The 21,807-nt window shown below is 41.0% G+C and overlaps 1 protein-coding gene across 13 annotated transcripts in view; it reads right to left on the minus strand.

Annotated features, from left to right (window-relative positions):
* The window catches only part of cdh13 (cadherin 13, H-cadherin (heart)), an 813,941-nt gene that overhangs the window by 22,545 nt on the left and 769,589 nt on the right, over positions 1–21,807 (minus strand). For all 13 annotated transcript variants that reach the window (XR_011346021.1, XR_011346020.1, XM_069902201.1 and 10 more), the window contains one exon: positions 19,326–19,468. Coding sequence is in view for 11 of the 13 variants with exons in the window: in XM_069902201.1 (XP_069758302.1) it covers positions 19,326–19,468 (143 nt within the window). In the remaining 2 variants the exon portion in view is untranslated. The remainder of the gene's footprint in view (positions 1–19,325; positions 19,469–21,807) is intronic.

Consider the following 21,807-nt stretch of genomic DNA (forward strand, 5'->3'; position numbering starts at 1 on the left):
ATTTAAAGAATGAGAATAATTAACTGTGTTCTACACTCCATGTTCAACACACTTCCCTTTATTAATAGCCTTTTGTAAACATTTGAAAGTGTTAAGTTTCAAGTATACATTGTAAATGTGACTTGATAACCTTTTCCAAATTGTTTTCAAAATCAGTAATGCTATTTTATCATTCACTTTCCCTGAATTGATGCCAATACTGAAGCTAAAGCAGTCTGAAGCTATTATCATGTCCCATTGGGAGAAAATGTCTTTGAAACCACAGGGAGACAACTGATGGGGAACATTTATCGGCTCTTGTACTCTATTCATTGGAGTACAAAGCAATAAGAGGTGATCTCATAGAAACATTCTGAATGCTGAAAGGATTGGACAGAGTCTATGTGAATAAGATGTTTCCCTTGGTGGGTGAATCCAGGACAAGAGGGCGCAGTCTTGGAATTAGAAGGTACCCATTTTAAACAGAGATGAGGAGAAATGTCTTTAGCCAGAGCATCATGGTGTGGAAGAAAAAATTAGTAAAGAAAGTTTTAGTGGGTGACAAAGAGTTAAATGTAAGCTGTGCACTGCCACTTTTAAGTCTATTAATCGTAACAAGGACCTTCAGTACATTAAGCTGTGTACTGCTGAATAAGACAGTACACCCCCTGCATTCCGCCACAGACTTTGAATTGTTTCTTTTTGAATCAACCAATGACAATTGCTTTCTCCCTTATATGGTGGACGCTCTCATAGCTTCAGTGTGTCATGTGTCTATTGCTTGTACCTTTGTATAAATTAAACTGGCTGGTCCGTGCTCAGGCAGAGCAGCCCCAGTATTTTGGTGGGACTGTTCTCCAAGATATACTGCAAATAAAAACTCCTTCTGAAGTGACTCCCTGGTGCCTCGGCCGAGTTATTTCGTTATAAAACACTTTTCTCCACAACACATGGATTTGTGGAATTCATTGCCACGTACAGTTGTGGAGGCCCGATCATTGGGAAAGTTTAAGGAAATTAGATAGGTATCTAATTAGTCAGGGTATCAAGTGATATGGGGAAAAGGCTGGAATTTGGAACTAGATTTGAGAACAGTTTAACTCAGGGTGGAGTGGCGGAGCAGACTCGATGGGCCGAATGGGCCTTTATCTTGTGAACTTGTGATGGTGAAATAAATTAGAAAATGTAAAATAATGAGAAGTGAATAGATTTATAATTAATTATTCTGATGAAGAAAAAAATATCATCTGGAAATAATGCTCCCAGATTTGGCGATAAACTCTGGATCCAAAGGATTATAAGAAATCATTTATGTTTTACTATGTAAAGAATATCAATGAAGCTCATGACATGATTTATGATCAATCTGAGTTTCTTGTTTTTAAAATTCTGTAGATTCAGCCATCTATATCTCTTCTAATTGAATCTCAGGTGAATGGAGATCATATATCAATATTGTAATTTATTAAAAGGCAAATACATGGATCCCTTTTTGATATTTTGGGGCATTAGTTCATACTTATCTAAAACATCTGAAGCTACAATAATCACTGATTGGCCCATTCCTCAACCATGTCTTACACAGATCAATTTGATTTGCTCATGTCCCATCTAATTGTGGGAGATATTGACATACTGAAATGTCACCAGCTGTTAGTAAATGGAGAACCTGTAATGATCACTCCAGATTGAAGATGACTTTCACTCCCGTTCTGTAGCCTCTGAGGTGACTGACTGATAAGGGAGCTGTAGACTGTGCCACAACTGAGGCAGGAGGTCCTTATGGAATGAATGGATGGACATATCCACTTATGATGCCTTCATCGGTGAGGAATTTTTTTGCAGGCTCCTGACAAATCGATTAGAGGTTCTCAATGCCATCCCAAAATCTTTGAGCTGTCAAGGGCTAGGCATTTCCACAGTGAGTGGGATGCTACTATTTTTCAAAAAGACTTTAAGAAATTTGTCTCAGGAACCTAGTAGCAGGCATGTAAATCAGTGGCCTACATACCAGAGATAACTACAGTGTATGTATTTGGCTCTCCAATAGATATGTTGGATTTTGTGGAGATAGCCGTAGTAGTCTCTGCAGTTGCTCAAAGTGCCAGCTATAGATTCTCCATGGTTCAGAAGTTGTACAGGGAGACACGGATCAATGATGACCTTATGAGTTTAATATCTCTTTACGAGATCTTGAACTTCCAACTCTCTTTTCCTCTGTTGGTCAAAAACTTTGCTGGTGCATTGCAGACCTTGATCTCGTTTTGCTGAGATATGGGACACAGGATATGGAGGGGGTCCAGTTTTGTCTAGTTCCCATCAAAGTGCAGTGTTGTACAGTCTGGGCAATTTGTTCAGGGGCCATTGCTGGGACATCAGAAAATCATGATTCACATATGCCTGCTGAAATTCCGTTCTGAAATTCTTAATAACTGTAAATTCACAATAAAATTATTTATGTAATCTGAACCACTTTAAATAGTAAGTCAAAGTTATTTTTAACTTAATCCATAAGATGATTAACGTATCACCAAACCGAATTAAATTACAGCAGAGAATTACAAAGAAATTACGAAATGGAAACAAGGTATTTAACTTGGTCTATTTTTTGTCATTGATCCTCATGAGAGCCAATAACTTAAAAAATCCAGATATACTCTGGCTTTGTACGTCTTCATTGGCTTCTGCTTAATCTAACTACTAAATTGGAATAGTCACTGCATTGTGCCTTGAAATAGGATTCAAAAAGAGAGTGACTGACAAATTATGATAATAGAAATATATTCAAGAAATGAGCTCCCTGTGATAGTACAGACCTATCACCAGTGTATATAGTTACAGTATTGAGAGTATGTAATGTCTGTGCTTACAGCGGTTGGCTGAGAGCTTAGCCACGCCTACTGTCTGGGCCTTAAAGGGTTGTGTCCCTAGCCAGGTCAGATCATTCTGGACTGGTCGGCCACCTGTGAAGAGCTCCTGTCTTTTGCTAATAAAAGCCTTGGTTTGAATCAACAAGTCTTTGGTTCTTTCGACGAGCTCTACACTCCCTGATCAATTTCTGATTCCAATAATTGATTTCAGATCCTGAAATTTCAGTGCCAGCTGCATTATTCCAATCCAAGACATTAATATTTCTCCTGGCACATATTTATAACAACAAAGCTATTATCCCAATATTACTCTGTTATAATAGTATTGATGTATTATATTTACTCTAGTCAAAACCAGCCACTTATTTAAAATAAAATAGAAAAGGGTTTGAATCATTCTTCTTTAAAGTTACCTCATTCATTATTTTGATGGGAGTACAACATGATTTGAGAAAGAATGATCTCTGATCCATACAGATGTTAGCTATGGTGTACTTAATTTATATTTCCACAGATGCTGTGCAAATGCATTTTGAACATTACAATCAGTTAAGATTCAATCGCAAAAACCAAGATTATGCTTAATAAATTGAAACTTTCCAATTTTATTCACCATTAATGACCAGCAGCCACTGTTATTAATTCAAGTTGACATTGAAAAATGAAAGACATAGGTTGAATTAGCAATCTTATTGAAAGACACCACAAGGTTAGCTGATGTGGAAAGTGAAATGATGGATGTTGCATTGACAAGGTGAAGGCAGAATAGAATAAATGTTATCGAAACAGTGAAATAAAATAGCCTGCACTCATCTTGCAGATGAATTTGTTAATGACGATAACATGAACAAAACTAATTGTGAGTGTCTTATAATTATAACAAGAGCTTGCAATTATGTTGTGTTTTTAATAGTATTCCAAGTCATTTCACCAGAAGACCATCAAACAATTTATTAATTTGACTTCGGAAAATGCAAATTAACTTGAAATTTTTATGGCTTCATTTTATACCAATTGAGATACTTTTCAATATTCAGTGCAACAGAGGTGGATAATATTTCTGAAGGATCAATATCACAATTCACAGCAAAGCTGGAATCCTGTTGTGCATCTTATAAATTGTCCCAGATTGTGACACGTTGCAGACACCGACATGAAAGTCTACCAGGTAGGACGTCTAATGCCCGATTCCCTCATCTCACCATAGGCAAATGGCCTTTGTGTTAGAGTTTCTGTAAAGAAGCATGCTTTCTCTGAGCGTTTCTATGTAGAGACACTTCTATATTAATGTTTCAAACTGTAAAATCTACATTTTGTGTAAAGTTAATTGGCTTCTATAAAAGGGTCTTGGATTTAATATCCTAATGATTGGATGCAATTTTAATAAACGATTATATACAATTCCAATTAATCCTTTCTGAGAAGGATTCAGTTGAAAAATATTAGCAACTAGATCTGGTGGATATACAAATGGAAAGTCCAGTAATATGGTATTTGAGAAATTTCTAATCTGTAAATATCTTAAAAAATGAATATTTAGTAAGTCATATTTACTTGCCAACTGTTCAAAAGACATTAAATAACCTTGCTTAAAGAAATTTGAAAAAGAGACAATACCTTTAATTTTCAATATAGAAAAAGATTGATCAATAATTATTGATGGTCAAAAAATAATGATAAGAGATAGCACTGGATAAGAGAAAGTGGTTTTTAAATTAAAAATGTCCTAAATTGGAACCAGATTCATAATCTATGTTTGAGTATTGGATTAGATGTATCTTTATTGATCTTGGCAAAACTAAATGGAAGAGAGGTCCCAATAAAGAGTCACTGAACACTGCTGTGTAGATCTCAATTCTAAATCTGTCCATAATGGGTGATCCAATTTGTCAGAATAAAAAATCAAAAAGGTTAGATAACAAATATTAACAGCTCAGTAATAACATCTAAAATTAGGTAGGGCCAGACCTCCAACTTTTTTCAATTTTTGTAATAAAATTGAATAGTTCTAGAGTCTTTGTTCTTCCAAATAAAGGAAGAAATTTTTGATTCGATATTATCAAAAACAATTTGGGGATGAAATCATTTGAAATAAATCTAAAAATTTAGATAATATTATCATTTTAACTCCATTAATTTGACCTATTAAAAATAATGATAAAGGAGACCATCTAGAGAAAGAAAATCTCACATACTTGAATAGAGAAGAAAATTAAGTTGACATGTACAGAGAAAGAACTGAATTGTGAAAACACAAATAATAGAGCTGGGATGAGGTTTTTCAGTTGGTTGTTTTTCCAGACTATAGCGTATACAGAGCCATTGTCATACCCACACTCCTGTTCGGCTCTGAATCATGGGTCCTTTACCGGCATCACCTACGGCTCCTAGAACGCTTCCACCAGCGTTGTCTCCGCTCCATCCTCAACATTCATTGGAGCGACTTCATCTCCAACATCGAAGTACTCGAGATGGCAGAGGCCGACAGCATCGAATGCACGCTGCTGAAGATCCAACTGCGCTGGGTAGGTCATGTCTCCAGAATGGAGGACCATCGCCTTCCCAAGATCATGTTATATGGTGAGCTCTCCACTGGCCACCGAGACAGAGGTGCACCAAAGAAGAGGTACAAGGACTGCCTAAAGAAAGCTCTTGGTGCCTGCCACATTGACCACCGCCAGTGGGCTGATCTTGCCTCAAACCGTGCATCTTGGCGCCTCACAGTTCAGCGGGCAGCAACCTCCTTTGAAGAAGACCGCAGAGCCCACCTCACTGTCAAAAGACAAAGGAGGAAAAACCCAACACCCAACCCCAACCCACCAATTTTCCCTTGCAACCGCTGCAACCGTGTCTGCCTGTCCCGCGTCGGACTTGTCAGCCACAAACGAGCCTGCAACTGACGTGGACTTTACCCCTCCATAAATCTTCGTCCGCGAAGCCAAGCCAAAGAAAGAAAAAAGAAAGAGCTGGGATAGATCTTTCAGAAATATAAACTAATAGGTCAACTGCATACAAAGAAACCTAATGAATTACTCCATCTAGGACAATCTCTTGAACCTTATGTGAGTATCTAAGGGCTATTGCCAGAGCGTCTAAAGCTAGATCAAATAGTATGGGGTTAAGGGGACATCCCTGTCTAGTTCCCCTAGACAACCTAAATAAGGAGGATTTAACTACCATAGCTAAGGGGGTACTATAGATCAACTTTATCCATAATATAAAGCTCATACCAAAATTAAATATCCTTTCAAATAATTGGAATTTATTTGGTGTAATCTTATTTCAAATAATTGGAATTATATCTGATAGATTATTAAAATTACTTTCAGTACTTCATGATAAGATTAAAAGAGCTTGGAAACTGGAACTTGCAAGACCCTTATCAGAACATATATGGTACAAGATTTTTAAATTGGTAAATACATTTCTATATGTGCCCGACATTCATTAATCCAATTTAGAGTGGTGCATCATGTTCCCATGTCCAAAGATAAGTTGGCTTGTATTTTTTCTAATGTTAACCATATTTGTGACAGATGCAAATCTGATATTGCTACATTAACACATACGTTTTGGTCTTGTTCATCCTTATAAATCTTCTAGAAATAAATTTTTAATATCTTTTCAATTCTTCTCCAGGTGGAGCCTCGGCGCAATCCAATAACTGCTCTTTTTGGGGTTATTGGTCGAGACATAGGGAGTTTTTCTGTACCTGCACAACGGGTGTTGGCTATCTCTACATAGTTGGCTAAAAGAGCCATTCTATTCAAATGGAAAGACTTTAGATCTCCAACAGTATTTCAAGTTTTCTCATATTATGATTTGTCTAAGCTTAGAATCAAATTAGTCATCCTGTATTTGATTCATCAGTGAAATTTGAAGATATGTGGTGACCTTTTATGTCTTATTTTCATTTGATGTAAATGTTTCTAATGTGATTCACGGTATGAATCAAAACCTACAAAATATATGTGTGTGAGAGAGAGAGAGAGAGAGAGAGAATGAGAATATCAAGCCAAAACCAAAAGGTTCTACCAATCATCCTCACAATTTGGGAAAGGAGCACAAATGTGTGAATGTACAGCATGGAAATAATCCCTCCAGCTAATTGTGTCATAACCAACCATTATGCCGATCTGCACTAATCACACTTGCCTGCATTAATTCCATATTAATTCATTCCCTGTTCATTCAAGTATCTGTCAAGATTGTTGTTAAGTGGTTACTGTTCCTCCAATGGCATTTCATTCGAGATCCCAACTATTCTTTGTGCAAATAATTTACTTCTGAGATCTCCATTAAACCTGCTCCCTCTCATGTTAAACCTTTGCTCCGTAGTTTTAAATACCCTTACTCTGATAAACAGATACCTACTATCTACCCTATCTATGCCTATTATAATTTTATAAACGTGTATCATGTCATCACTTGGGATTCTCTACTCCAGGAAAAAATACCTTGCTATCCAATCACTCCTGATAACTTAAGCCATCCAATCCAGACAACATTCTTGTGGATCTTTTCTGCTCCCTCTTCATCTTAATCACACCTGCCTCTAGTATGGTATCCAGAAATGGACACGATACTCCAAGTGCAGCCAATTTGCAAACTTGTTCATTTCATAATTCCCAACAATCATTTTACTCACTGAAAATATGTTTATTATGCCACAAAAAAATTTGGACCTTCTTGGGAAAGGTCGGAGGCTTTGTGTGGAACTGTCATTATTTCTCCATGGATGTGCATCAAATTTGGAACTTATATAAACAAAGAAATCCTAAAGTTGCTTCACACTTTATATTGGGGGCATTCCTCACCGGGAAATCAACATCTTAGACAGGGTGTCAGAAAATGGTTATGGTGAAGGGTAGAATCTGGTTTTGCTAAATGAAGAAAACATGAACAATGAAGCGGATTCAGACAATTTTCTTTGTTTGAACTAATTGAGTCTTGGTATAATTTGATGTTTTCATAACACTTTTAATACTTTTTCAAGTGATTCACTAACCTTTAGCAGCTTTTAAACATTGAGAAACAATCATTATGAGAATCAGGTCGAACAGCTGCTGCAGTGGCTTAGGGAGTTGACCATATGCATATTTTCTGGTAGTTCTGCAGGCAGAGTACATTTGGCCTGCTCACATGATGCCTTTATGTTGCTCTAGTTCTTGCTGTCTTGCAGCATAGCAACTCAACATTGGCAGATCCAAAATATGTTTGCTTGAACAAATACTCAGTGGCAAGAGCAGACACTTTGCCACCAGCAGTAAGTTCTGCACTAACTTCATTCAAATTTAAAATCAATGATATTCTATGCAATGGTCAACTTCGCTTCAGTGTTGAAAATAATGATTGGAATATTAAATAGTGTACCTATATACAAACAAATGAAGTTCAGAAAAAAATATATTTTACACTACCATATTATTAACCTGGTTATGTCTTCAGAAATTAAGGCACAAATTAAAAAAAAACTAATGAATCATTTATCTTCTTTGGCTTGGCTTCACAGACGAAAATTTATGGAGGGGTAAAGTCCACGTCAGCTGCAGGCTCGTTTGTGGCTGACAAGTCCGACGTGGGACAGGCAGACATGGTTGCAGCGGTTGCAAGGGAAAATTGGTGGGTTGGGGTTGGGTGTTGGGTTTTTCCTCCTTTGTCTTTTGTCAGTGAGGTGGGCTCTGCGGTCTTCTTCAAAGGAGGTTGCTGCCCGCCGAACTGTGAGGCGCCAAGATGCACGGTTGGAGGCGAGATCAGCCCACTGGCGGTGGTCAATGTGGCAGGCACCAAGAGATTTCTTTAAGCAGTCCTTGTACCTCTTCTTTGGTGCACCTCTGTCTCGGTGGCCAGTGGAGAGTTCACCATAGAACACGATCTTGGGAAGGCGATGGTCCTCCATTCTGGAGACATGACCTACCCAGCGCAGTTGGATCTTCAGCAGCGTGGATTCGATGCTGTCGGCCTCTGCCATCTCGAGTACTTCGATGTTGGAGATGAAGTCGCTCCAATGAATGTTGAGGATGGAGCGGAGACAACGCTGGTGGAAGCGTTCTAGGAGCCGTAGGTAATGCCGGTAGAGGACCCATGATTCGGAGCCGAACAGGAGTGTGGGTATGACAACGGCTCTGTATACGCTTATCTTTGTGAGGTTTTTCAGTTGGTTGTTTTTCCAGACTCTTTTGTGTAGTCTTCCAAAGGCGCTATTTGCCTTGGCGAGTCTGTTGTCTATCTCATTGTCGATCCTTGCATCCGATGAAATGGTGCAGCCGAGATAGGTAAACTGGTTGACCATTTTGAGTTTTGTGTGCCGATGGAGATGTGAGGGGGCTGGTAGTCAGGGTGGGGAGCTGGCTGATGGAGGACCTCAGTTTTCTTCAGGCTGACTTCCCGGCCAAACATTTTGGCAGTTTCCACAAAACAGGACGTCAAGCGCTGGAGATCTGGGTCTGACAATTTTGACAAATGATAACTTTGCCTATGATGTCATTGCTGGGACTTTCTTAATTTTTTTTGTTCCTAAAGTTATCAAATGAGATATGTGACATGTGTGATTATTTTTAATTGGATTACCATTGATTGCTGCAGGGAAGCTGAAAGCTGAATGTGGATCCCGCCACTCTAATGAGTACATATCTACGTAGCTGGCAGGGAATGTTCAATATTTAAACAGTCAAAGTCCAGTAGCACACAACGCAAGAAGGAAGCAAGTTTAAAATTGGCTTATGGTGTTTTCTAATCTTTATAGTTTGGCCCTCTGTACCTGTACACAGGCAATTTCTTCTAATCAATGAGTGACATGTCCTGATATTTCTCTTACGTTTCATGGAAATTTACACATATTTGCGATTCTTCATTTCTGTCCTTTATCGTTTCTGTGTAAAGGATATTTTAAGTAATATCCACCTTCTAGAGGGAAGGTTAGTTGATAAACTTTTTCTTTGGTTTCTTGCTGTAATGGACATTCAGTGTCTCTGAATGGACTCTTGTTTGCTTCTCTTTCCCTTATTGTGAGGGGCAGCGGGCAATGCTTATGGTGACTTTGTTTACCTTACACCAGACAAAAGTTGAAGTTCACGTATATGACATTTTTATGTATTATGACATGACAATAAAAGGAACCTGGAAACTTTAATACAAAATTGCAGTAATATTTTGAATGGACATATTGTAGGTTGAAACAATCATGCTCTGAGATTGTAAGACCAATCCCATGTTGTCCAAGTATAGGATCACTCCTTAACAGGAGTGTTCATGCCACACAACACAGCTGTTCCTGCCATTGCAACTCGGTGGCAAGTTTAGATCCTGACCGCAGTGAAAATATGCAGGCATGTTTGGAGTGCTCAGCACCTTCTTAAACACAGGTCCAATGACATGAATTATAACATGAATTAAGTTCATCCTCTGCTCATTATACAATTTATTGACATCTGACAACCCTTAAATAAATAGTTCAGTGAGATCACACTGTTGGGAGTGCATTGTACCTTTGGTTCATCTGTATAAATGATTGACTGGAGATGGGAGATGAGAAAGTGGACTTCCCATTTCACAGAGGGCAAGAATGAGGCACAACAGAGAAAGCACATCCTTTTTACAGAGGATCTCAGGATGGCCCTCAGGAATGACATGAAGAGGAGGTATTACTGAGATTCTCGGCATGCAGTCACATTGACCATCTGAGGTGAGGCTGAAGCTTCAATGGTCTATTCATGCAAGAAGTGAAGATTAGGAGAGGCATAACCCCGGAAGCAGATTAACTATTGGGCCGAGTTGGATTAAGCCTAGGGGCCTGGGGCATGGGCAGAAGCAAGGACCTTAGGCTCCCAGCAGGAGTGGGGACCTCGCGACAGGAGTGGTGTCGACAGACTCCCAGCATGAGTGGGGACCTCGGGCTCCTGACAAGAGTGGAGTCATCAGGCTCCTGACAGGAACAGTGACCTCGGGCTTCCAATAGGAATGGGGACCTCGGGCTCCTGACAGGAATGGGGACCTTGGGCTCCCGACAGGAACGGGGTCGTCAGGCTCCCGACAGGAGCAGGGACCTTGGGCTCCCGACAGGAATGAGATCGTCAGGCTTCCAGGCTCTACAATGTTTTCAACCCCAAAAGTTCAATCAACTCCCTGGTGTTTATCAACCCCTTAGCATTTTTTGACCCCTTGAATAGTCCCATCAACCCCCTGTGGTTGATATCTTGCACATTGGAGACCCCTAATATGTTATTTAACATAACTTAACATCACTTTATTCTATGCAATGAAGGGTGGGGCGGGGGTGGGTGAAGGTCGGGGGGGGGCTTACTAAAGATCAGCATAGGGGCCTGGATGGTAGTTAATCCATTGCTGCTTTACCCTTCTCCTAGCACTACCTGGCTGAAGAAAGACCAGATGTAAGGGAAAATAGTGAGATAGATTCCTCTGTGAACTGACTGGCACGTTATCTCTAACAGTCATATAGCCACGTAAAGACCACACTTTATAGAACATAGGGTTACAAAAGAAAAGAAAAGTCAATTAATTAAAAAAAAATTACAACATGGTAGAAGCCAACTCTAGTCCTTGAAAGCCGTGGTGCCCAATTACACACAATTAACCTACAAGCCCATACTTTTGGGAGGGTGGGAGGAAACTGGAGAATCCGGGGAAAACCTACGCAGATCACGGAGAGAATGTGCAGACTCCTTACAGGCAATCCCACTTGCACTAACCATGCAAGTGGAGCATGATAGGACATGATAATGCTTAATGAGGAGTCTGATGCTATGGGAAAGAAACTGTCTTTAAACTTGTTGATGCACACTTACATTTAAAAATAATTCTGCAGACCAACGGCCCTGTGGAATTGTTCATTTTTCTATTTACTGTTTTCGACCTCCCTTCCCTCAGCTTCCTTCCTTTATATCTATCTCTTGCATCTTTACCTTTAATTCTTCCACGTTTATGCAAGTTTGTCGCCTGTTTCTTCCCTATTTATAACCATCTTCATGTTTCTCACTTTTGTTTCCACTAATGTGCTGTCACATACCTGATTCCAGTCTTAGAATTCTACCAATTTCGACACCAACATTATCCGAGAGATATATTTACGAGTCAACTGGCTTCAGTAGTTTAAGTTGTGAATGGAAAAGGATCACTTTGCATTAAATGAATGTTAAAGAGCAGGGATAAAAATAAGAGGGTACGGTGCTGAGAGAAGAATTTTTGTACAACTTTTTTTTCTCTTCTTCCAGAATATTGGACACATGCAGTGTGATTGGCGTTGAAATTGCACTGACTTTTCAATTGACCCTATAATCGTTCTATATTTTATTCCACAGACAGCACGAACAAGATACTAAATCAAAGCTATTTGCTTGATAGTTACTGAAATGTGTCGCAAGATGTTGGAGGAATGAAATGTGATCTTTTCAATTCCTTTATAAATAGGCTTCAATTTTAAAGCATTTATATGGTACTGTTATATAAGCTTTGTCAAATATATTACTGCTGAATAGCCAAATCTTAAAACTTTGGACAACCAATATAATTCCATTTTGAAATTCATAACATTGCCCCTACTGTTTAAAAAGACAACAAGTTTGCAAACCTTGTCCCCACACTTGAAAAGATCGAGAGTATTTTGTGTATCCTTGTAGAAACCATTGATCTCACAGTGACAAGCTATTCTGAACTGCTAAATGTTCTAAAGGGTTGAGGAGGGGCTTATGCTTCAGAAGGAATGTGCAGCTCAACCCTTGTTCAATTATTGTACAACTCCAATTATCTAGGCCTATGACAGATAAACAATTTTATCAGATATCTGGTCAATTTTTAAAAACAGCCCAGTAGCAACAAACAACAAGGGAAGGCTTTTAAAGCAATAAAACAATGTTTAATTCTCACCAAAAAAAATGATGGCCGCTGCCGATCACCTCCCCACCGAAATCCCCGCTCCTGCTGTCAGCCCGAGGTCCGCGCTGCCGCCGGGAGCCTGAGGTCCCCGCTGCCACCAGGAACCCAGTGTCTCTGCTCCTGTCAGGAGCCCAAAGGCCCAGCTTCTGCAGGGAGCCCAAGGTTTACACTACCACTGGGAGCTCAATGTCCCTGTTGCCGCCAGCAGACCAATGTCCCCGGACAGTTTGGCTCCAAAAGCATTTTGGATAAATGATGATTTTGGAGAATCCAATTTCAGATAATTGGAGTTGTACTGTATAATATGGAGTCACACAGCATGAACAGGATGTTCGGCCCAAATTGTCCACGCAAACCAAATTGGCATTCTGTGCCAGCCCCACTTGCTTGCATTTGATCCATATCTTCCAAGCTCTCTATCCATACACTGTAGATCCAACTGTGTTTTGAATATATTGTAATTGTACCCACTTCTCTAGCTTTCCTTGTCAGTTCACTCGAGATATCGACTACCCTCTTTCTGAAAAGTTGTCCTTGTTCCTCTTAAATCTCTCGCCTCTCACCTTAGTTCTAGAATTGATTATCACAGGACATGAAGGGCATTCCCTTTATCCATGCTCCTCATGATTATATAAACATCTGTAAGATTTCCCCTCAGCCTCCTACATTAGAGAATAAAGACTTCTCCCTGTAACTTGTGCTCTCTGTTCCTGGGAACATCCTGGTGAATCTTCTCTGCAATTTTTGAACTGACTGACTTATTCAGAAAATGCTTAAGAAAGCTGATATAAATAATACATCTAAAGTTTAAAAATTATATATTTTTTCTTCTTTCTTTTACTCCCACCTTAAAATTATCAGAGATGTTTTACATTGTGCCTGAGGAATATTTGTGAATCCTGATAAAGCCAGAATGTTTGCAGTGGAAAAAATCCAAATGTCAGTGACACAAGAGCTGGTCCATTTCTGACCCTTCAAAAAGTGGGAACTGTGAGATAAAGGAAGTTCTCTGACACTACACAGACAAAGTCAAGCCCCTAAAATGGATTGGGCTTCATATCCCACAATTTATGACTTTGCAAGTGCAATCTATATCTTGTTGGGAAACAAATGAATTTTCTGTTTTTTTAAAATCCTATTTTAATCCATGGAGAGAGCAAAGGACGAGATCAGAAGTTTACATTTCTACCGTATGCAGAGAGATCAATTCATTTTGTGTATGTGAGACTGTCATTCTACAACTTCTCCTGTATTGTTCCCAGTATAGCAAGGAGAAGAGTGATTCACTAATAAACTACAGTAAACCTTATTACTTTGCAGTGAACTGGTAAGAAAGAAGTGTACACTTTTAGTTACGCCTCATTATAGCATTCAGTTTTACCTTCAGGGATCACATTCATTTCAGCATTACCTGGTTGGTATACCAGTTTGTTGCTGTGAACCGATAATCAAAGGTTATATAAAATAAGTTTGACAACTTCCAAGATAAACAATGGAAATAGTGCAAGGAAAGCAGAAAGGAAAGAGGTAGGGAATGGCAGAAAGACAGAGAGAGACGCAGAGAGAGGGAGACTGCCTCGTGTGCAAGCACAAGAAGTAAAGAAATAGAACTGAAGGTTGAAAGAGTGACCATCTTATCTTAATTGAACTTTAAATAAGGTAGATCTTGGATATTATGGCTAATTTATGATTTAAAGTTTCAAGATATAATGTTCTGCATATCTAGGTACTTTGGTATTATGTTTACATTGGTGTATAATAACAAGGATTAAGTCACTCAATTGGCATCCAAATGTCTGGGCCCCGAATTCAGTGGTTGGTCACTAATACTCAATGTGCCTTGTAGATGTGATAGGAAGTCACACCATCTCAGAAATTAATTTTTTTTACTTCAAGTGGGATGAATTTTGGAGGGAGAGCCTATCACATCATTAACTAGACTACATCAAACTATACGTTAAGTGCTCTGAACTACTGATAAATTTTTATGCTCTAGTTTAAGCTGAGGAGCTTAAATTCAAGCAATTGTAAGTCTAGAATAAATATTAGTAGCATTAAAAATGCACATAAAACCACCAAGACAACATAAAAGCTACTCCAAACCAACAGCTTTGTGGTTAACTTAACTAACCTTTGAAGTGGCCTATCAAGCTCTAATTCAATTACAGTTAAAGATGAACAGTAATTGCTGAACTTGACTACAGCACGATATCTCATAAACAATTAAAACATGAAGACAATGATATTTAACATTAGCTATGCTGACATTTCAGAATTTCAGCGACTGATACTGACTTCACCGGGACGTACGCACTATTCTGTGTGGCAAATGAATATCATAATACAGATAAGTAAAAGCACAAAATGCTGGAAAGACTCAGCAGGTCAAACAGTGTCCTTTATGTGGTGAGGCCAAATTTGGAGTACTGTGTACAGTTTTGGTCACCAAATTATAGGAAAGATATAAACAAAATAGAGAGAGTGCAGAGAAGGTTCACGAGAATGTTGACAGGATTTCAGGGTCTGAGTTCCAGGGAAAGGTTGTGCAGACTGGGGCTTTTTTCTCTGGAGCGTAGAAGATTGAGAGGGGACTTGATCGAGGTGTTTAAGATTTTAAAAGGGACAGACAGAGTAAATGTGGATAGGCTTTTTCAATTAAGAAAGGGGGAGATTCAAACTAGAGGACATGGTTTAAGATTGAAGGGGGAAAATTATAAGGGGAACATGAGGGGAAGTTTCTTGACGCAGAGGGTGGTGGGGATGTGGAATGAGCTTCCGGCAGACGTGGTCGAGGCGGGATCATTGGTTACATTTAAGGAAAGACTGGATCGTTACATGGATAGGAGGGGACTAGAGGGGTATGGACCGGGTGCTGGTCAGTGGGACTAGGAGGGTGGGGATTTGCTACGGCATGGACTAGTAGGGCCGAACTGGCCTGTTCTGTGCTGTAAGTGGTATATGGTTATATGGTTATATGTAGCAAGAATAAAATACATAACTGATATTTTGGGCTTGAGCCCTTCATCAAGGTGTGGAAAACTGTCAGCAGGCGTCCGAATAAAAGGGGAAGGAGCATTATGTTTAAATAACTTTTATTGGGCAGGCTTCACTGTGAATGGCCTGCAATTAAAATGCCCATGAACTGGCTCAAGGCACATTCTATGTTTTACTACCTGATACTGGATAGTGTCAAACCCTGTCATCTGCAATTCAAGTGACCAGCAACCTCAAGCAACCAGAATAAAAACAGTGGAAAATAAATAAGTTAAAAAATACAAAAGTTTAAAATTGGTGCACCTCACTGTTAGTTTGGCAGTCACACAACAGGCAGTCCCAAGCAACTAGAAAAGTCACTTTGGTGCTGGATACCGGAGGTTTTACTGTATCATGTCCTACACTCACTGCAGGTTTTCACTTCCAGGCATTTGATTCCATTATCTATTTTTTTCAAACTAACATTTGTGAAAATTATGGTAGTTATCACTGGTTCCAGGAAATCAAACATACATATATATGCATAGATAAAGCATTGTCAGCCACCCAGTGAGCATGTAGCAGATATGGATAACCCCCTTCTTAAATCTTCATTCACAAAGCCAAACTATGATATACACACAACTTAAGATGTTACTGTGTTTTGTGTATGTCAGAATGTGCATCTTAATATCTTAGTAATTAGAGATATATTTGGATCTTACATGATGGGGTCACAGGCAATAGCAAAGATGACAGACTGGCTCTGATAATGGTTAGACCAGTTTATTGAGGGGGAAAGATTCAGGGATAGCAAGGTGCAGTAAATGCAGACAGTGTGTGGCCAAGAGATGCTGAGACAGGCATTAAAATCACCAAGGAAGATGAATTACTGAGTGCAGAGGCTGAGGGAGGAAATGAGTGTGAATCGATCACTGAAAAAGAGTGCTGCAGACATGGGCATTATAAAGGGAAGACAAAATGGGTGAAATGTGTGAGGTGTAAGAAGGTACATCTTGCATCAGATTGCACTCAAGTGCTATATTCTGTACCTTAGTGCCAAAATATTCAATGAAGCAATGTATTAGATAAATCATCTAACCAAACTCTAAAGCATCCCATAAATGAAGGCCTGGAAATCAAGATAACTCGTTTAAACTGCATATCCCAATGTTTCTGATTCTTTCGCATTTCCCCTTTGTCCTCTTTGAGTCTCTGTCAGTATTCCTCATAATTCAATACACCCTAACTCTGAATTCTATGTAATGACACTGTCCTTCTAAAACGCAGAAACAGTGAAAACCTTGGTTTTCCATACTATCCAGTCAGTCAACTTACCCTTGAGTACTATAGGTAGTGAAAAAATAAAATTGAAGTGCCAAGTATATTGCTATAAGGAGTGCATGGGCAATATCAACTATGACAGAACAAGTTAAACAAAAGCTTTGATAGTCATTCAATACACAAAAGTCCGGGAGAAACTAGCCAAGCCATGGAATGTTCTTTATGTCAGAGATATGTAACCAATATTTTGGGCCTCAAGTCAAGGTTCTTGTCATCTGATAGCACAAGTACAACCTGATGAAACATGTTCTCTGGTCCTCGGTGCAAAACATGCAGACATACAGACAAGTAATGCATATGCAGGTCACGTATTTTATCGATAAAGATAAATAAATATTGTTTTGTATAAATGAGGATCTCGGAGGGTTAGTGAGCAGTTCCTTTGGTTGCTCAGCATTCTCACTGCCTGTGGGAAGAAGCTGTTCCTCAGCCTGTTGGGACTGGCTCTGATCCTCCTGTATTTCTTCCCCAATGGGAGCAGTTGAAAGATGCTGTGTGCGGGGTGAAAGGAGTCCTCGATGATTTTCTTCAGAAAACGATCCCTGTGGATCACAGCAAGGTGGGGGGGGGGGTGGGGGGGGGAGGGAGACTCCAGTGACCCTCTCTGACTCCTGGTCCTGTGGATTGACCTTTAATCCATTTCTTTACAGTAATTGTATCACACTGCAATGAAAACAGCCAGGATGCTCTCAATAGAGCTCCTGTAAAAGACTGACATAATGTTGGCTGGTAACCTTGCCCATTTCATTTGTCTCAGGAAGTGCAGTTACTGTTGCACCTTCATCACAAGTGAGGTGATGTTGTGAGTCCATGATAGGTCACTAGTTAAGTGAACTCCAAGGAACTCGGTGCTTTCCACTCTCTTTACCACACAGTTGTTGATGTGTGGTGGAGGGTGGTCATTCCTGGTCCTCCTGAAGTCCATGATCATCTCCTTGGTCTTCTTGAGATTCAGGATATCACTCTCGCACCATTCCACGAGATTTGCCACCTCTTCTCTGTGGTGTGATTCATCATTGTTGGTGCTGGATGTAGCAAATGCAGTCATGGGTGAGTAACGTGAACAAGACCGAGGTGAGCACACAGCCCTGAAGTGTGCCACTGCTCAATATTCTGCTACCAAAGGGAGATACTGTGGACTTTCAGTTAGGAAGCCCAGGATCCAATTACTGAGATCCTAGCGAGGACAGCTTCTCCACCAGCTTTGGGGAATTATTATATTAAATGCCGAGCTGAGATCAATGAACAGTAGCCTGGCGTATGAGGCATCATTCTCCAGGTAGGCCACGACGGAGTGAAACTACCTGACTATAGCAGCATCTGTGAATGGCCTGAGCCCTTCATCAAGGCATGAAAAAAAAGTAGACAGTCACCTGAATAAAATAGTGTGGGAAGGGCAGGGGGAAGAGCACAGGGTCAGGTGGATGGCATGGTATGAGAAAAGAGCTGGGAAGTGAAGGGGAGGGGATAGGTCTGAATAGAGAGGAAAGGGGATGGAGAGCTGGAGGGGGAGAGGAAAGAGAGTGAGACGGGGGAAGGGCATAATGGAAACCAGCAAAGTCAATGGTAATGCCATCTGGTTGGAGAGTGCCCAGACGGAATATTAGGTGTGGTTCCTCCAATTTGTAATGGCACCAGGAGCCCTTTTTGCCCTCAGCACACTCTTGAATCCCGTTTCCAATGACTGGCTCCAATTGAGCCAGTCTGCAGCAGCTCAGGCCTACAAGTGGCTCACAACCTCTGCCTCTGAGCCCCTCACTGGTCCGCTGCCATGATTGTCTCCTCTGCTTATCCTTCTCACGGGGGGGGGGGGAAGTGGTGAAAGGTGGCAGAGAGGTGGGGGGGGGGGGTGGGGGTGGTGTTGCACGATTTAGTTTTAAAACACTGACGGCTCCTCTAACGGGCTGTTTAGCTGCTGGCAATAAGACCAGGAGGTTGAAATTTTCAGAGCAGCATTGTTTCTCTGCTCTCCTTTCTCCCGGTTCCACCCCGGCAACTCTGCCATTACAGCAGTTCCGGCCAAGCAATACTTCATTCCAAGCAATGTTTTATAAAACTACACATTGGTGTCATTAGTCTAACTCGTGTAAAACATCAGTGTGGATCAGTAGGTTGATATGAAATGAAGTGAAAACCGAATTTTCAAAAACTTTGTAAAAGTTTCTCAGTGCTTGACAAAAATATATCCCAAGGGTGCTGTAATCAGGTATTTTAAAACTGAAATTGCCTTTTGACCATTTTATAAGAAGAGAAATGACATGTACCTACCATCATCAGTTGCAAGAAACAAGGCTGTGTATTGACTGTCATGGGCATAGGGAGATTCTCGATCCAGGGCTGCCCTGGTTGTAACTGTTCCATTTGTAGGATTGATGGTCAGCCAGCCAGCAGGATCCTGAAACTGTGCAAACCTGCAAAATACAACTTCAGTTAATCAGGGAAGTCTGCAGGTACTGTGGTCGAGCACAACACACAAACGTGCTGGAGAAACAGGTCCCGCAGCATCTATCAGAAGTAAAAGGCAATGAAAGTTTCAAGCTTGGACCCTTCATCGGGAACGTCGATGACCTACCTGACTGAAGGGCCCAGGCCCGAAATACTGGTTACTCTTTATTTCCTCTGGATGCTCCTGACCTCCTGAGTTTCTCCAGCACTTTTGTGTGTTGTGAATGTAACTTCAGTGTCAGTATCTGAGTCACATAAAAAGCAGCAAAGATTACAGTAAATACATAAACCTATTTGATATTTTCCTTGTAAGTTGCAAAGGTTCACTGCTATTATTTTTATCTCAACTTCTTTTTTTTTCCTGCATTCTTTTTAAAATCTATTTCTGGTGCCCAAAGCAAGTTTATATCTGAATTTGGAATTTGTCAAAGCAACATGAAGAAAAAATCATGTCAGTTAACAATAATATGCTTTTCTTGAAATCCTAAAAATTAACCTACTGTCTTCTTTGGCTTGGCTTCGCGGTCGAAGATTTATGGAGGGGGTAAAAAGTCCACATCAGCTGCAGGCTCGTTTGTGGCTGACAAGTCCGATGTGGGACAGGCAGACACGATTGCAGCGGTTGCAGGGGAAAATTGGTTGGTTGGGGTTGGGTGTTGGGTTTTTCCTCCTTTGCCTTTTGTCAGTGAGGTGGGCTCTGCGGTCTTCTTCAAAGGAGGTTGCTGCCCGCCAAACTGTGAGGCGCCAAGATGCACGGTTTGAGGCGTTATCAGCCCACTGGCGGTGGTCAATGTGGCAGGCACCAAGAGATTTCTTTAGGCAGTCCTTGTACCTTTTCTTTGGTGCACCTCTGTCACGGTGGCCAGTGGAGAGCTCGCCATATAACACGATCTTGGGAAGGCGATGGTCCTCCATTCTGGAGACGTGACCCATCCAGCGCAGCTGGATCTTCAGCAGCGTGGACTCGATGCTGTCGACCTCTGCCATCTCGAGTACTTCGACGTTAGGGGTGTAAGCGCTCCAATCGATGTTGAGGATGGAGCGGAGACAACGCTGGTGGAAGCGTTCTAGGAGCCGTAGGTGGTGCTGGTAGAGGACCCATGATTCGGAGCCGAACAGGAGTGTGGGTATGACAACGGCTCTGTATACGCTTATCTTTGTGAGGTTTTTCAGTTGGTTGTTTTTCCAGACTCTTTTGTGTAGTCTTCCAAAGGCGCTATTTGCCTTGGCGAGTCTGTTGTCTATCTCATTGTCGATCCTTGCATCTGATGAAATGGTGCAGCCGAGATAGGTAAACTGGTTGACCGTTTTGAGTTTTGTGTGCCCGATGGAGATGTGGGGGGGCTGGTAGTCATGGTGGGGAGCTGGCTGATGGAGGACCTCAGTTTTCTTCAGGCTGACTTCCAGGCCAAACATTTTGGCAGTTTCCGCAAAGCAGGACGTCAAGCACTGAAGAGCTGGCTCTGAATGGGCAACTAAAGCGGCATCATCTGCAAAGAGTAGTTCACGGACAAGTTTCTCTTGTGTCTTGGTGTGAGCTTGCAGGCGCCTCAGATTGAAGAGACTGCCATCCGTGCGGTACCGGATGTAAACAGCGTCTTCATTGTTGGAGTCTTTCATGGCTTGGTTCAGCATCATGCTGAAGAAGATTGAAAAGAGGGTTGGTGCGAGAACACAGCCTTGCTTCACGCCATTGTTAATGGAGAAGGGTTCAGAGAGCTCATTTCTGTATCTGACCCGACCTTGATGGTTTTCGTGCAGTTGGATAATCATGTTGAGGAACTTTGGGGGACATCCGATGCGCTCTAGTATTTGCCAAAGCCCTTTCCTGCTCACGGTGTCGAAGGCTTTGGTGAGGTCAACAAAGGTGATGTAGAGTCCTTTGTTTTGTTCTCTGCACTTTTCTTGGAGCTGTCTGAGGGCAAAGACCATGTCAGTAGTTCTTCTGTTTGCGCGAAAGTCACACTGTGATTCTGGGAGAACATTCTCGGTGACACTAGGTATTATTCTATTTAGGAGAATCCTAGCGAAGATTTTGCCTGCAATGGAGAGCAACGTGATTCCCCTGTAGTTTGAGCAGTCTGATTTTTCGCCTTTGTTTTTGTACAGTGGCCAGGAATCCTGGGCAAGCATGGCGTCGGCAAGTGCAACAACAATGGGCGCCTCCTGTTGGAGCTCTGCGCAGAACAGCGACTTGTCATTACAAACACGCTTTTTCAGCAGAGGGACAGCCTTAAGACCACCTGGATGCATCCCCGATCCAAACACTGGCACCTCCTGGACTACATCCTGGAGCGAGAAAGTG

This window comes from Narcine bancroftii, chromosome 10 (assembly GCF_036971445.1).
Source record: "Narcine bancroftii isolate sNarBan1 chromosome 10, sNarBan1.hap1, whole genome shotgun sequence".
Classification (NCBI taxonomy): Eukaryota; Metazoa; Chordata; class Chondrichthyes; order Torpediniformes; family Narcinidae; genus Narcine; species Narcine bancroftii.